General features: G+C 43.7%; 1 protein-coding gene across 1 annotated transcript in view; it reads left to right on the forward strand.

Moving 5' to 3' along the window:
- The window catches only part of LOC103079040 (methylcytosine dioxygenase TET3), a 108,874-nt gene that overhangs the window by 82,260 nt on the left and 11,518 nt on the right, over positions 1 to 15,096 (forward strand). The window contains exon 5 of the mRNA XM_007459392.1: positions 7,651 to 7,746. Coding sequence (XP_007459454.1) covers positions 7,651 to 7,746 — 96 coding nt within the window. The remainder of the gene's footprint in view (positions 1 to 7,650; positions 7,747 to 15,096) is intronic.

Raw genomic sequence — 15,096 nt, forward strand, 5'->3', positions numbered from 1 at the left:
GGTGAGTGATGCACAGATGTCCAAGGAGAAATGGGCAAGTTGTTAACAGAATATGGATTTTAAGCACCTCTCGTTTTCATTGCCTTATATTAGACAGCCTACAGAAAGGAATCCCTGATACACAGACTGAAAAGTTGAATGTGGGATTTTCACCCCCAGTGCCCAGGGTTTCTTTCTGTCTATAGGTCTGCCCTTTACAGATCCCCATAACCCCCTTTTATCTCACTCTTTCTTGAAATATTTTTTATTAAAGAAATGGGGTTAAATGGTTGTATGTCCTGTAGAGTTTCTCATGGTCTGAAGTTTGCTGCTATCTTTCCTGTGGTATTAACAGGTTCTTCTGCCCTGTGTCATGTAAATTGGTTAGATCTAAAGGCTTGATCAGAATCAGATTGTTTCTTTCTTTCAAAATTACTTCCTAGGTGGTGTTTTGTACCACCAATAGGAGAAATGTATGCCTCGTCTTTGGCCAGTGGGCACCTATTCACATTGTCTCCTGAGTCCTTTTGACATGATCCTAGGAGTTCTTGATTTCTCGTATTTTTATTGGGGGAAGAAATATTTAGAAAACAGACTCTGGGTGCTGGGGGTGCTCATTTTTCTAGGCCATTTCTGTAGAAAGAGCCAAGATGTATGTGTAGGTTTTTTATTTTTGCTATTGTTTAGTGATTAATACATAACACTGACTTTATATACACTTCCAATTCGAACTCAAGACTATAGGGCTTTTACTTGACAGCTCTGTTTTGCTTTTTTAAGCAGTTTTGTACAGATAGAAACTTTAAAATCTATGTACGTGTCCACAGTAGATATTAAATGCTGTGAGTTCCAGTGTGTAGAGAGATAAAAATAGCTTGGTGATTGAGAGCATATGGACACTGGAGCTAGACTAAGGTCCAGTCCTGGCCCTTCCACTTACTGATGAGTTCTTTGGTAAGTTGCTTTACTTCTCTGTGACTCGGTTTTCTTATCTGCAAAATGGAGAAAATAAAAGTACATACATTGGAGGAGAGTTATGAGGATAAACTGAATTGATGTCTGGAAGGCACTTAGTGCTTACTAGTAAATATTACATACAGGGTGTCTACATCATATCTGCAGTTACTGACTGCATTTTTATAACAAACATTAGTATTTTAATAGTAAAGTCGTAAATTATGTAAGACATAAACATGTTTGCTCATACATATACATAGCCATACAGATGTGTGGAAGGCTGGGGGCTGAGAATTGTAGCTTAGAATTTCTACAAATTTGGGGACCAGATTTTGTCTGACCAGGGTAACTAATACTGTCATTAATATAGCAGGGAACGTGATTTTGAACTAAATAACTGTAGTGATATCCCTGAATGAATAAAAGGTAAGATGGATGGAGCACAGTGATCTGCTGTAAACACTCTTAATTATCGTGTACCATCTGGAAACATTTATGTTCATAGTAGCCCATCAGAAAAGCATTTGATCCAAGACCCAATCTGTAAATTCAAGACTGATTGAAAGAGCACCTCTGAGTCCATAAGTATCATCAAAAAGTCCACAAATAACAAATGTTGGCAAGGATGTAGAGAAAAGGGAACCCTAGTACATTGTTGGTGAGAATGAAACATTTAAAACAGTGTGTGGGTTATTCATGCACGCCTGCATGTGCCCACATGTGTATGTGTTACAGCTTCAAGGTTGGAGCAGGCATTATTTTGGCCAGCGATTTTTTTTTTAACATCTTTATTGGAGTATAATTGCTTTACAGTGGTGTGTTAGTTTCTGCTTTATAACAAAGTGAATCAGCTATACATATACATATATCCCCATATCTCTTCCCTCTTGCGTCTCCCTCCCTCCCACCCTCCCTATCCCACTCCTGTATGTGGTCACAAATCAACGAGCTGATCTCCCTGTGCTATGCGGCTGCTTCCCACCAGCTAGCTGTTTTACATTTGGTAGTGTATATATGTCCATGCCACTCTCTCACTTTGTCCCAGCTTACCCTTCCCCCTCCCTGTGTCCTCAAGTCCATTCTCTAGTAGGTCTGTGTCTTTATTCCCGTCTTGCCCCTAGGTTCTTCATTACCTTTTTTTTTTTTTTTTTTTAAGATTCCATATATGTGTTAGCATACGGTATTTGTTTTTCTCTTTCTGACTTCACTCCGTATGACAGATTCTAGGTCCATCCACCTCACTACAAATGACTCAATTTTGTTTCTTTTTATGGCTGAGTAATATTCCATTGTATATATGTGCCACATCTTCTTTATCCATTCATCTGTGAATGGACACTTAGGTTGCTTCCATGTCCTGGCTATTGTAAATAGAGCTGCAATGAACATTGTGGTGCATGACTCTTTGAATTATGGTTTTCTCAGGGTATATGCCCAGTAGTGGGATTGCTGGGTCGTATGGTCGTTCTATTTGTAGTTTTTTAAGGAACCTCCATACTGTTCTCCATAGTGGCTGTATCAATTTACATTCCCACCAGCAGTGCAAGAGGGTTCCCTTTTCTCCACACCCTCTCCAGCATTTATGGTTTGTAGATTGTTTGATGATGGCCATTCTGACTAGTGTGAGATGATACCTCATTGTAGTTTTGGTTTGCACTTCTCTAATGATTAATGATGTTGAGCATTCTTTTTGGCCAGCGATTTTTGTGAGGAATCTTGACACTATTGTTTACAGGTTGAGGGCTGCAGGGGAGTCAAATGTACAAGTTTGATCTGGGACAGTTTTTATGTGTGTTTGTTTTTTGGTAACAATTTTGCAAGGTTTCTAGACAGCTCTCTCAATAACTTTTAGTTTAGAAGAGTATGTTTTGAAACAAGGATTAAGCGATAATGATAAAGTTGAGATTTGTCCTTTTTTTTTTTTTTTTATCATTGCTTTAAAAATAACAGCCAAGTGTAGATTCTTCAGAAACTGATCCAAGGGAGGAATTCCTCTCAAGATCAGGAATACTTGTGTTTTTCCTCAGCAACTGGTTTATTTTTATCTTAAGGGCCTTGTAAATCATGGAACAGATTGTGTTTCCATCTTTATGTTGGCTGCTAGTAAGCTTAGAGCCAGATTTGTGTATCCTCATTAGGAGGAACGTAATTTCTCATCTTTGGCCCGTGGGAGCCTATTCAGGTTCACTCCTGAGTCCTTTTGACATGACCCTAAGGAGTCTTCATTAGCTTCCTTGATGTCTCATGTGATGAAATGTTCTAGGCTCATCTCTTAAAAATATGCACAAGGTCCCACCGTCTGCATTTTGCATAACAACATCATGTCTATCTGTTTCCCCCTTTACTCTGATTTCATCACCTGTTATTTTTATCACATAGACATCTTTTTAAGCTCCTTCTGGAACAGGAGGGGAATGAATGATTGCTGAAAATCACCTGGAAGGGGGTCTAGTTTGTGAATGATCCAGGCTGTCTCTTTCTCTAGACTTCCCGCCCAACCCTTACTCTGCAGGACCACTCCACTGCCAGGAGTTGGCCAAGGCAAAGAGGAAAGAAAACTGAAATCCAGGGGATGTTGGTGCTTTTAGTTTATCTGGGAAAGACTGTGAAAGGAGGAGGTTGAAAGCAAGTCCTAAAATATTATCAGATTTGTTAATGGGTTCCATACCTCCTGGGTACCCAGGTCCTTGTTGTCATAGATAATTGGAGTCAGGTGTTCAAACCCATATCTGAGAATGGCCTGCTGCACAGGGCCATATGTCCTCTAACTGGAAAGGGGATTCTCTGCAGCCTAGGAGTTCATTAAATGTTCATTCTAGGAATGAAAGCACCAACACCATGCCAGCAAATCCTCTGAGTTTGGGGGGAACTGGTCTCATTAATGTGTGATAAAAGTAACCGTGAAGAATCACAACTTTAGATCAGCGGTTATCAAGCTTGAGCATATGCTTCAGGTCTCTGGAGGACTTGTGAAAGCACAGCTCGCTGGGCCCCACCCCAGGGTTTCTGACCCAGCAGGTCTGGGATGGGACCCGAGAGTCTGCATTCCTCCCAAGTTTCCAGGGGATGCTGGTCCCAGCACCACCTTTGAGAATCACTGGCTAAGACGATGAAGTTACCCTTTAGAATAAGGTTTCAGCCTACCCCCTTCCAGACTTAGTTTAGGGTCTAGGAGTTCACCTATATCCTAGCCTCTTAATGATAGGCCGGAAAGTAAGACATTTAAGAAAAAAGAACTAAATCCAGAGTTGGTTGGTTGTCTTTAAACACAGAGACAGTTCTGGTTAAAAAAAAAAAAAAAAAAAATTCTAACTGATCAGACAGTGCTTGGCGCTTTTATTTGCTCTCAAATATGAAGTTCACTAGAGGAAGCATTTCTCACAAGGATGAGACGGTGGGGAGGGTCTTGGTCAGAAAGCCCTAGTCTGTGTCCTCAGCTCACCCTCCTGTGGGGAACACGATATCCTGTCGGTTCCAGTGAGAACAGTATGGTCACCTCGGGTTGTTCTTCCCACAGCGACCCCAGGACACACTGAGTGTCCAGGCTCTGCGCTCCTGATAGATGCTTGTGGAGCTGAAAGTTTTCCAGGAACCAAACAAAAGCAGCACTATCTGGTCTTTTCCTCTTGAGCCAGACTACGCTATATAAACTCCCCAGAGTCCTGTCTCCAAACACATTCTATAAGGGACTAACATAGCCTTAGAATTTTAATGTGGCAGTTATCAGCTTTTCACCTCATTCCTGAGGTCTTGAGTGAAATAGAGAACATTGAACTCAGAGAAACCTTAGATCAGCATTTTTTTTTTTTTTTTTTTTGCGATACAAGGGCCTCTCACTGTTGTGGCCTCTCCCATTGCGGAGCACAGGCTCCAGACGCGCGGGCTCAGCGGCCATGGCTCACGGGCCCAGCCGCTCCGCAGCATGTGGGATCCTCCCAGACCGGGGCACGAACCCGTGTCCCCTGCATCGGCAGGCAGACTCTCAACCACTGTGCCATCAGGGAAGCCCAGAAGCATTTTTTAAAATATTTGTTTTCTTTTCCAATTACAAAAATAAAACATGTCTATAAAAGGCTGTTTTTAAAAAGTCTAGAGTGAATAAAGCTCTCTAATAATTATCCTTCTTAGAAGAAAAAAAAGTTTTTTTAAAGTTTGATGCTTACATTACTATTTTTTCTAAGCATTTATGAAGATACACATATGTATATAGAGAAATTTTGAACAAAATGGGATCAAGCATACTATCCCCATGTTTGTAGCTATTACCCCCCACCCCACTTAATTTCTTCTGTGTCAGTACATACAATTCTGTAGAATCCTTTTTGACAGCTACATGGTTTTCCATTGCATGGACATTTATTTTATTATGTTTTATTTAGCCAGTCCTATACTGGATATTTAAGTTCTTTCTAAATTTTCTCTTGTTGATGCAACAATGAATATCTTGTTCCTAAATCTTGGTGTATTTGTACAGTTATGTCTGAGGTAGAGATTCCTAGACGTAGAGTGGATGAGTTAAAGAACTATGTGTAACTATATATGTATTTATATAAAGAATATGTAAAACAGAATATGTAGTAGCTATGATAACATTATCCTCTATTAAATAGTAGCATATTAAAATATGCTATGACCAAATTGGATTTATTACAAAAATATAAGGATTGTTTGCTTTAGACAGTCTGTTAAAATAGCATACCTTGTTAATTGACCAAAGGAGAAAAACCATTCAATCATATATGTCCTTAGTTGCTGAAAATGTATTTGATAAAATTGATCGATTCTTGATTAAAACTCCTTAGAACAAGGACTTCCCTGGTGGTGCAGTGGTTAAGAATCCACCTGCCATTGCAGGGGACATGGGTTCTAGCCCTGGTCCGGGAAGATCCCACATGCCGCGAAGTAACTAAGCCCGTGCACAACTACTGAGCCACGTGCCACAGCTACTGAAGCCCGCATGCCTAGAGCCCGTGCTCCGCAACAAGAGAAGCCACCGCAACGAGAAGCCGGCGCACCACAACAAAGAGTAGCCCCCGCTCACCGCAACTAGAGAAAGCCCGCGCGCAGCAACAAAGACCCAATGCAGCAAAATAAAAGAAAGAAAAAAATCCTTAGGGCAGGAAACCCTTAGTAGAGCCCTTCAAAGTAAGGGAGTCTCTATCTCTGTCCCAAAGTCAGCAAGCTTCATGCCCAGGGATGAGTAGTTAGAAACATCTCCAGTAGAGTCAAGAAATAAGCAAAGGTGCCTGCTAGTGCTTTGGAAGGGGCTGGCCAGTACAGACAGACAGGAGATGGAAATAGAGGCATGGAAAGTGGAAAGGAGGAGGTGGCAAATAACCAGTACTTGCAGACGATAATATTATTGTACTTGAAACTAAAAAGCTATTAAAAAGGAGACAATTCAGCAAGATGGATGTTTACAGTATTAAGAATAATTAATATTTACTGGGTTCTTCCCTCATGCCAGGAACCAACAAAGACAATGCAGCAAAATAAAAGAAAGAAAAAAATCCTTAGGGCAGGAAACCCTTAGTAGAGCCCTTCAAAGTAAGGGAGTCTCTATCTCTGTCCCAAAGTCAGCAAGCTTCATGCCCAGGGATGAGTAGTTAGAAACATCTCCAGTAGAGTCAAGAAATAAGCAAAGGTGCCTGCTAGTGCTTTGGAAGGGGCTGGCCAGTACAGACAGACAGGAGATGGAAATAGAGGCATGGAAAGTGGAAAGGAGGAGGTGGCAAATAACCAGTACTTGCAGACGATAATATTATTGTACTTGAAACTAAAAAGCTATTAAAAAGGAGACAATTCAGCAAGATGGATGTTTACAGTATTAAGAATAATTAATATTTACTGGGTTCTTCCCTCATGCCAGGAACTTCAGAGTACTTTCATGTACTCCCTGTGGATTATCTCATTTGATCTTTTCCCAAGCCTAGGAGACAGGAACCATTTTTATATCCATTTTACAGATGAGGAAACTGAGGCTTAGAGAAGTTCAGTCATCTGGCCATGGTCCTATAACAAGAAAATGCTGCGCTGGCACTCAAGCCCCAGCTCTCTGACCTCCAAGGCTGCACTTTAACCACCATTGCCCCCAGGTAGCTGTGTGGCCTTGGGCAGGTCATTTCAGCTCTGGGGGCCACAGTTTCATCACCTCTGAATGTGGTGAATCCCTGAGTGTGTGCACACATGTATGGTCCAGGGCAGGGGTGTGTGTAGGAACCAGACGTGTTTACTGTCCAAGGGAATCTCAGAGCCAGTTTGTACTGGGTAGGGTCACTTCCCCCTGGCCTCAGCTATCTGTCCTCATCTGTTCAAATGTCAGTTGGGGATTGTTGAAAGAGAATAATAAGGGTTTCCCCATTTGTTTTGTCTATTGCATTTTACTGAATTTATAAATAACTAACTCTGCTAACAGGGCTGGATACAAATGCCTGTGTTGAGCCTTGGGTTTGAGTGCTCAGAGGTAATAATCAGAGACCTTCTGCCCTGGGACAGAGCGGAGCCAGGTGGACCAGAGGCCCTGGGAGTCTGTAAGTGGAGCTGTGTCCCCAGAGGCTTTCACACGGAATAAACATTTAAATCTTTCTCTTCCTTCTCTATTGCCCCACAGTAACTAGAAACCCTAGCTGAAACACACTGAGGCTTGCCTTCTTACCAAGACTTGCTCTCCTTTGGGGTTCAGCTGTGCTAATGGTGCCTTCTGTCTCCCTCTCCAGGTACGGAGAGAAGGGGAAAGCCATCCGTATCGAGAAGGTCATCTACACGGGGAAGGAAGGGAAGAGCTCACGTGGCTGTCCCATCGCAAAGTGGGTACGTGTCAAAGCTCCACAGCCCAAGCTGGGCTGGGGAGTGGAGGGCAGGCGTGTGCACTGTTCAGGGAGCTGTGAGCCAGCATCTGGTTTTGGTTAGGGTCATCTTCCCCCAGCCTCAGCTGTTAGTCCTCACTTTGTTTAAATGCCAGCCTCTGATGTCCAAGGCTGGCCTTGGAACTGCTCTGGTCATTACTCTCAGCTCACACTGCCCCTGTGGTTCAGGGCTGCAGTGGGAGCGAGGAGAATCGGAAGCTGGAGATGTCCTCTTGCCCAAGGCCGAGCCCCACCACAGTGCCTGTGACTCCTCTACTCGCTTTGTGTGCCCTGGAGATGCAGGTGTTCCTGTCTCCTGTCCACAAGAACTAAGCCTCTGGGCAGGGTCAGGGACAGCACTGCATCTGTTTTACTTCTGAGCCACTGTTTCCTATAAGGCAGCCTGTGTGTCTTGGCAGAGGGGACGTCAGTGACTCAGACCCCAGTTTCACCCAAAGTTTTCTGACCTTGCCCTTCCAGTCCTCATAGAGCACTTTAGAACCACTGTGGAACCAGTGCCCAGAGCAGCAGCAAGGTTATCAGGTAGCTGTTTGCTCAGTGCTTGGTAGGGAGAATATACATGGAAAATAGAAGGCTCCATCCCTGTGTTCAAGCTGGTCTTACGATGTAGAGACACAGGAAGTAAGATCATGGAGACTTGAATAATTGAGCTTTAACACTGAGAGGCAGACTTGGTGCTGTAGAGTCAGGGGCAAAAGGGACATGACTGGCAGGAGGCATGTTCAGGCGGTTTCCCAGAGAAGGTGGGTATGCGTGGGGCCATATTAAATGGGCCAGGAGAAGGTAGCAGCATTCTTGGTGAGGAGAGTCATGTTGACAAAAGCAAAAAGGCTGGGTGAACATAACACACGGCTCACTTTGAGTGAGGGATGGTGGTAAGATGACCTTTGTCATCCTCTGTCCGTCTGCACACATGCCTGTTTTTATCTGGTCTGTACCACATGCCTTTGCACCTTTATGTTTAACGAAAATAAAAGGTGTCTGAACCTGAACTACCACATACCTGTTTGTAGCAATTTTCAGACAGTAGTGAAGAATTATCTGGAAAAATTTGGAATACTTAAGAGTATTCACAGGTATTTAGAAGCATGTTGTCCCCACCCTTGTGAAAGATGGTCATTACAGTGGGAGGCTGACTATGTCTGCGGCTGATCGGGGTGGGGTGTTATCCCCCCAGAGAACCTATTAGAGAAATGGCATTGTCCCTCTCTCCTGCTAATTCAGGCAGTTGTTGAGGAATTCCAAAGTCTTGGGCAAGAAACTGAAGATCCTTGGGGCGTAGGTAGAGATAGGGACTTCTCAGCTTCAGAAACAGCACCTTAAAGAAAGAAAACACCTGGCTACGTGGATGGTGTTGAGGATGAGAACATGCATTTCCAGTCCTCGGACACCCATGGTCAAGCTTTAGCTCTTGGCCAGCACTTGTACGTCTCTGCTGAGGGCTGAGGAGGAAGTTGCCCAGGTAACACGTGAGATCAGTTTCTGGGGCTGTGAGAGGAAAGCAGAATGATGGGGGAGGAACTTGGTCCTCAGAACTTTGGTCCTCCAGAGTCTGTGGACAAATGCCCAGAGCAGGACACATGTAACACAGTGCTTTGTCCAAAGGTTGGAATAACTTGTGGGTATCACCAAGTCTGGTGGGGTATGCCAGCTTTGAAAGAAAAGCTTAGATAGAAGGGAATACATAGTGACAGAGAGGTGAGAAAATTCTGTATCTGATGAGTGAAGATAAAAGGAGAGAGGAAAGAAAATTTTTTTATGAGAAGAGTGGTAGATCATAGAACTGTTACAGTGGCAAGAAAAAGGCCGTGCTGAGTTGCGGGTTTTTTTTTTTTTCCTCTTTTATAACCATCTCTCATAGTGTGGTGGACTTCTCTAATTGTTTGCCTACACAGCCACCAAATACCCTATGTATTTTAGTTGTAGAGCTCATCTAGAGTTAAACCTCCTTGGAAGTTAGAGAAGAGGCAGGTGTTCCCTTTCTCTGCCCCCCACCCCTGGGGAAGTGATCCACAAATGCTAAGAAGGACAGATTATCCTTGGTGGCAGCATGGCATCAAGAACGCAGGAAATGGTCCATGGCCACGGGGGAGTGGCAGCATCCAGCTGCCTGTGGTGGACAGTGCCTTCTGTGGCTCTCCCCACTTCCCTTGTCCCATGTCTAGAGCCTGGGTTTTCTTTCCAACTGGGGTTCATGTCTGTGTTTGCAGCCTGAACCCCCAACCAATACCTTCATTACAAGCAGTGTACCTGACAAGCTCTAGACTTAACCGGCTGGGATCTTGGGGGACAAAGCTGAGGTGCATCATGGCTGTCCAGCAAATGTGTGTTGAGAGAACGATCTAAGAAAGCAATGGGGACTACCCAGAGAGCCTGCTGGTAGTCTCTGATTTTAAGGTGGCCTGTACAAAGTACGGAAGTCACCAAGCATGGGAGTAAGGGAGTGACCCATGGAGCCTTCCAAAGGCTCAGAATAAACAGAGGCATATGCCAGAAGCAAACACTGCAGACAGGAAAAATGGGCTTTTGGTAGAAGAATCATAGAGATACTGCTTTGCCAGCCTGTAAAGGTAACAGGTCAGAAGGCAGGTATTTGAAGACCCTTCAGGGGCACACGGTAGAGTAGACTTGCTGGGGAACCCCAGTAGTTGGAACTAAGTACCAAGGGTGAGAGTTATGGGGGGAATAGTTTTGAGTTTCTGCCCGGTGCTGTTCTAGGTTCAGTGCTCAGGGAATTCCTGCCCAGAATCTAGGTGATTTGTTTGCAGTCCTGTGATGGCATGTGAACAGTCTGTGTTGCCGTGCTCGAGTGTTGGTTTGTTCACACCTTACGTTGGCCTTTGACTTTTGCACGTTGTGTATTTCACCCTGCTGGGTTCCTTCATAGAGTGTGGATAGGGAGCTCCGCTTTGTTATAGCTTTTTTGAGTGTACCCAAAGGCCTGTGAGGGTGCCACAGGGCTGTCTGCTCATGCCTAGTCACCTTTATGTGTTTGTCTCTTGGGAAACCCAAAGGGCGTGACCTCAGTCTCAACTTTGACAGGTCGGGTGTCTCTGTGTGCTCTGATCGTGTGTTGCACATGAGTGCGATTAGTCGATGCACTGCCCGGGCAATGAGCAGAGGTTGACAATAGTGTCTCAGAAACCCTAGTACCTACGATGTGTGTAGATGCCCATGAAATGCCCGGCTCAGTCTGCAGAAGGCCAATCACACAGGGATATGATTAAAGGCATGTTCATATATTTACTGAGCCACAAAAACAATTTTATAAATAATGATGTAATCGATGCTTCCACAAAGGGTGAGGGTGGTGGGCACCATTATTGCTGTGGCTCAAAACAGGAACTCTTGGCCCAGTTATATGTTCTGTTTAGCATACAAGGTGTCCTTTAAATTTTTGAAGCAAATTCTGATACATGCTGCATCATGGATGAAACTTAAGGACATTATGCTAAGCGAAATAAAGCCAGTTATTAAAGGACAAATGCTGTATGATTCCACTTCTATGAGGTACCCAGAGTAGTCAGGTTAATAGAGTCAGAAAGCAGGATGGTTATTACCATGGGCTGTGGGCAGGGGAGAATGGAGAGTTAGTGTTAAATGGGTGTAGAGTTTCTGTTTGGGAAAATAAAGAGTTCTGGAGATGGAAAAAGTTCTGGTGATAGTTTGCACAACAGCATGAATATACTTAATGCTACTGAACTGTACACTTAAAATGCCAAATTCTAAGTTACATATATTTTACTACAATTTAAAAAATTGAATTTGGTGTTCCTGTGTTTAAAAGGAGAGATTTCATGTGAAAATCTGGATTTGTTTTCTTCTTGCAAAACTGGAAGAGGTAGGTACACTCGGCTGGAGTTCCCACCAGGCAGTGGTCGATGGAGAGAGGTCTGGCTTCCCACCCCCACCCCTACCCCCAACTCTTTAGTTGTACATCTGGCCTGCTTTCCTTATTGGTATTTCCTGCCCGGTGGCTCTCTCAGCATCTCCCTGCACTGACGTACTCATGACCAAGTCTGTCTCCAGCCCAGACATCTCCTGACCTCCACACCCGTTCTGTTGGGGCTGCTTAGAATAGCCACTCCAGTGTTCCAGAGTGCCTCTGGCCTCAGCATGCTCCCTGCTAACCTGCCAGGAAACACGGCCCGCACTCACCCACTTTTCTGCGCCACAAAACGTGGAAGTGATTTAAGACTTTTCCCTGTCCCTCAGCTCCTATAGTCAGGTGGTCCCAAAGTCCCCTTTCTCCTAAGGGTCTCTAGAATCCATGCCTTTTTCTGTTTCATTCCCCCCATTGTTCTAGTTCCGACTTCATCTGTTTTGCTTGTGTTACGTCAGTGGTCTCCCCATTTCACCCCTCTCCCGACTATCTGTGCCCCTTTCTAAAGCATGTAGCTATGTATATAAGTGAGCCCCCTGCTTATAGTCCTTTGTAGAAGCCCCGCCTCGAGTCCTTGTCCCCTCTTCTGCCACTCAGAGCCCTTCCCAGTCTCCCCTCTTCACAGGTCCCCACATCTTATCGAGTCACAGAATTCCCTGGGATTTTGGGGGGAGATTCAGCCACCTCATCCCCCACTCCTGGACCCTTTGCCTTGACACATCTTTGTGTGAGCCAGGACAGTGTTTAGGGAATGAGTGAAGAGGAGAGCAATGCCCAAGGCCGGTGCTTTTTTGTTTTGTTTTGTTTTTATTTTTTGGTTTTTTTTTGCGGTACGCGGGCGTCTCACTGTTGTGGCCTCTCCCGTTGCGGAGCACAGGCTCCAGACGCGCGGGCTCAGCGGCCATGGCTCACGGGCCCAGCCGCTCCACAGCATGTGGGATCCTCCCAGACCGGGGCACGAACCCGTGTCCCCTGCATCGGCAGGCGGACTCTCAACCACTGCGCCACCAGGGAAGCCCACTTTTTTGTTTTTAAACAGCCTTATTGAGATATAATTCACATACCATACAATTCACTCATTTAAAGTACATAGTTCAATGGTTTTGGTATTATTAATTTTTTAAAATTGTGTTAAAATATACATAACATAAAATTTGGCATTTTAACCATTTTTAAGTGTACAATTCAGTGGCATCAATTACATTCACATTGTTATGCTACCATCACCACAGTCTATTCCCAAAACTTTTTCATCATCCCATACTGAAACTCTATACCCATTAAACAATAACTCCCCAAACCCTCTCTCTCCACCATCCCAGCCCCTGGTAACCACCATTCTACTTTCTGTCTCTATGAATTTAACACATGTAAGTGGAATCATACAGTATTTGTCCTTTTGTGTCTGGCTTGCTTCACTTAGCATAGTGTTCTCAGGGTTCACTCATGTTGTAGCATGAGTCAGACCTTCGTTCCTGTTTAAGGTTGAGTAATATTCCATTGAATGGACATGCCACATTTTGTTCATCCATTTGTCAGTTGACGGACATTTGGGCTGTTTCTGCCTTTTGGCTATTGCTAGGTAATGCTGCTCTGGCCATGGGGTTACAAGTACCTGTCCAACTCCCTACTCTCAATTCCCTTGGGTGTATTCTTAGTTGTGCCTGGTTATATTTGTTTAAATTTTTGAGGAACTACCAAAAACTGTTTTCCACAGCATCAAGGCCCTTGCTTTTTAACTAAAAACATACAGATATGCATCATTTTCTCTGCAAATGTTTTAGGACAACATAAAAATCTCTGAATATATTTTGGTTTATAATTTTATCTATGTTTTGGGTTGGCCAAAAGGTTCGTTCAGCTTTTTCCGTCAGTTGGCTCTAGTAGCGTTTAGTTGTCTTTAACTTCATTCGAAACAATTGGATTGTATTGTGACAGCTGTCATTATCAGAGTGCATTAAAAAAAAAAACTTATCAAACCTGGTGAATTTTTGTGTAGACATTTTAATATTGAAGATAGAAGGAAAAACAACATTTTTGGCATATTATGATTTATTATTTCAAGGAAGGTAAAAACGCAAAAAAAGATTTGTGCAGTATATGGAGAAGGTGGTGTGACTGATCAAATGTGTCAAAAGTGGCTTGTGGGGCTTCCCTGGTGGCGCAGTGCTTGAGGGTCCGCCTGCCGATGCAGGGGACGCGGGTTCGTGCCCCGTTTCGGGGGGATCCCACGTGCCGCGGAGTGGCTGGGCCCGTGAGCCATGGCCGCTGAGCCTGCGCGTCCGGAGCCTGTGCTCCGCAAATGGGAGAGGCCACAACAGTGAGAGGCCCGCATAACGCAAGGAAAAAAAAAAAAAAAAAAGTAAAAGTGGCTTGTGAAGTTTCGTGCAGGAGATTTCTTGCTGGACAGTGCTCCACAGTCGGGTAGACCCGTTGAAGTTGATAGCGAATCAAGTCGAGATATTAATTGAGAACAGTCAACGTTATACCGTGCGGGACATAGCCGACTTACTCAGAATATCCAAATCAAGCGTTGAAAATCATTTGCACCAGCTTTGTTATGTGAATCGCTTTGATGTTTGGATCCCACATAAGTTAAGCGAAAAAACCCTTCTTGACCGTATTTCCACGTGCGATTCTCTATTCAAACTTAATGAAAACATTCTGTTTTTAAAACAAATTGTGACGGGTGATGACAAGTGGATACTGTACAATAATGTGGAATGGAAGAGATCGTGGGGCAAGCGAAATGAACCACCACTGACCACACCAAAGGCCAGTCTTCATCCAAGGAAGGTGATGTGTATGTGGTGGGATTGGAAGGGAGTCCTGTCTTATGAGCTCCTTCTTGAAAACCAATTAATTCCAAGTACTGCTCTCAGTTAGACTGACTGAAAGCAGCACTTGAAAAGCGACCAGAATTAGTTAACAAAAAACGCATAATCTTCCATCAGGGTAATGAAAGACCGCATGTTTCTTTGATGACCAGGCAAAAACTGTTACAGCTTGGCTGGGAAGTTCTGATTCGTCTGCCATATTCACCAGACATTGCACCTTCGGATTTCCATTTATTTAGGTCTTTACAAAATTCTCTTAATGGAAACAATTTCAATTCCCTGGAAGACTGTAAAAGGCACCTGGAACAGTTCTTTGCTCAAAAAGAAAAAGTTTCAGGAAGATGGAATTATGAAGTTGCCTGAAAAATGGCAAAAGGTAGTGGAACAAAAGGGTGAATACATGGTTCAATAAAGTTCTTGGTGAAAATAAAAAATGTCTTTAATTTTTACTTAAAAACCGAAGGAACTTTTTGGCCAACTTGATATTCTTATCCCTAAGTCTATATACGTCACCAATGACTCAGGTTTTGTAGTAATCGTTTTTTTATTTTTCTATTTAATGTTTTTCTTTCCC

Source organism: Lipotes vexillifer, unplaced genomic scaffold (assembly GCF_000442215.2).
Source record: "Lipotes vexillifer unplaced genomic scaffold, Lipotes_vexillifer_v1.1 scaffold51, whole genome shotgun sequence".
Lineage (NCBI taxonomy): Eukaryota > Metazoa > Chordata > Mammalia > Artiodactyla > Lipotidae > Lipotes > Lipotes vexillifer.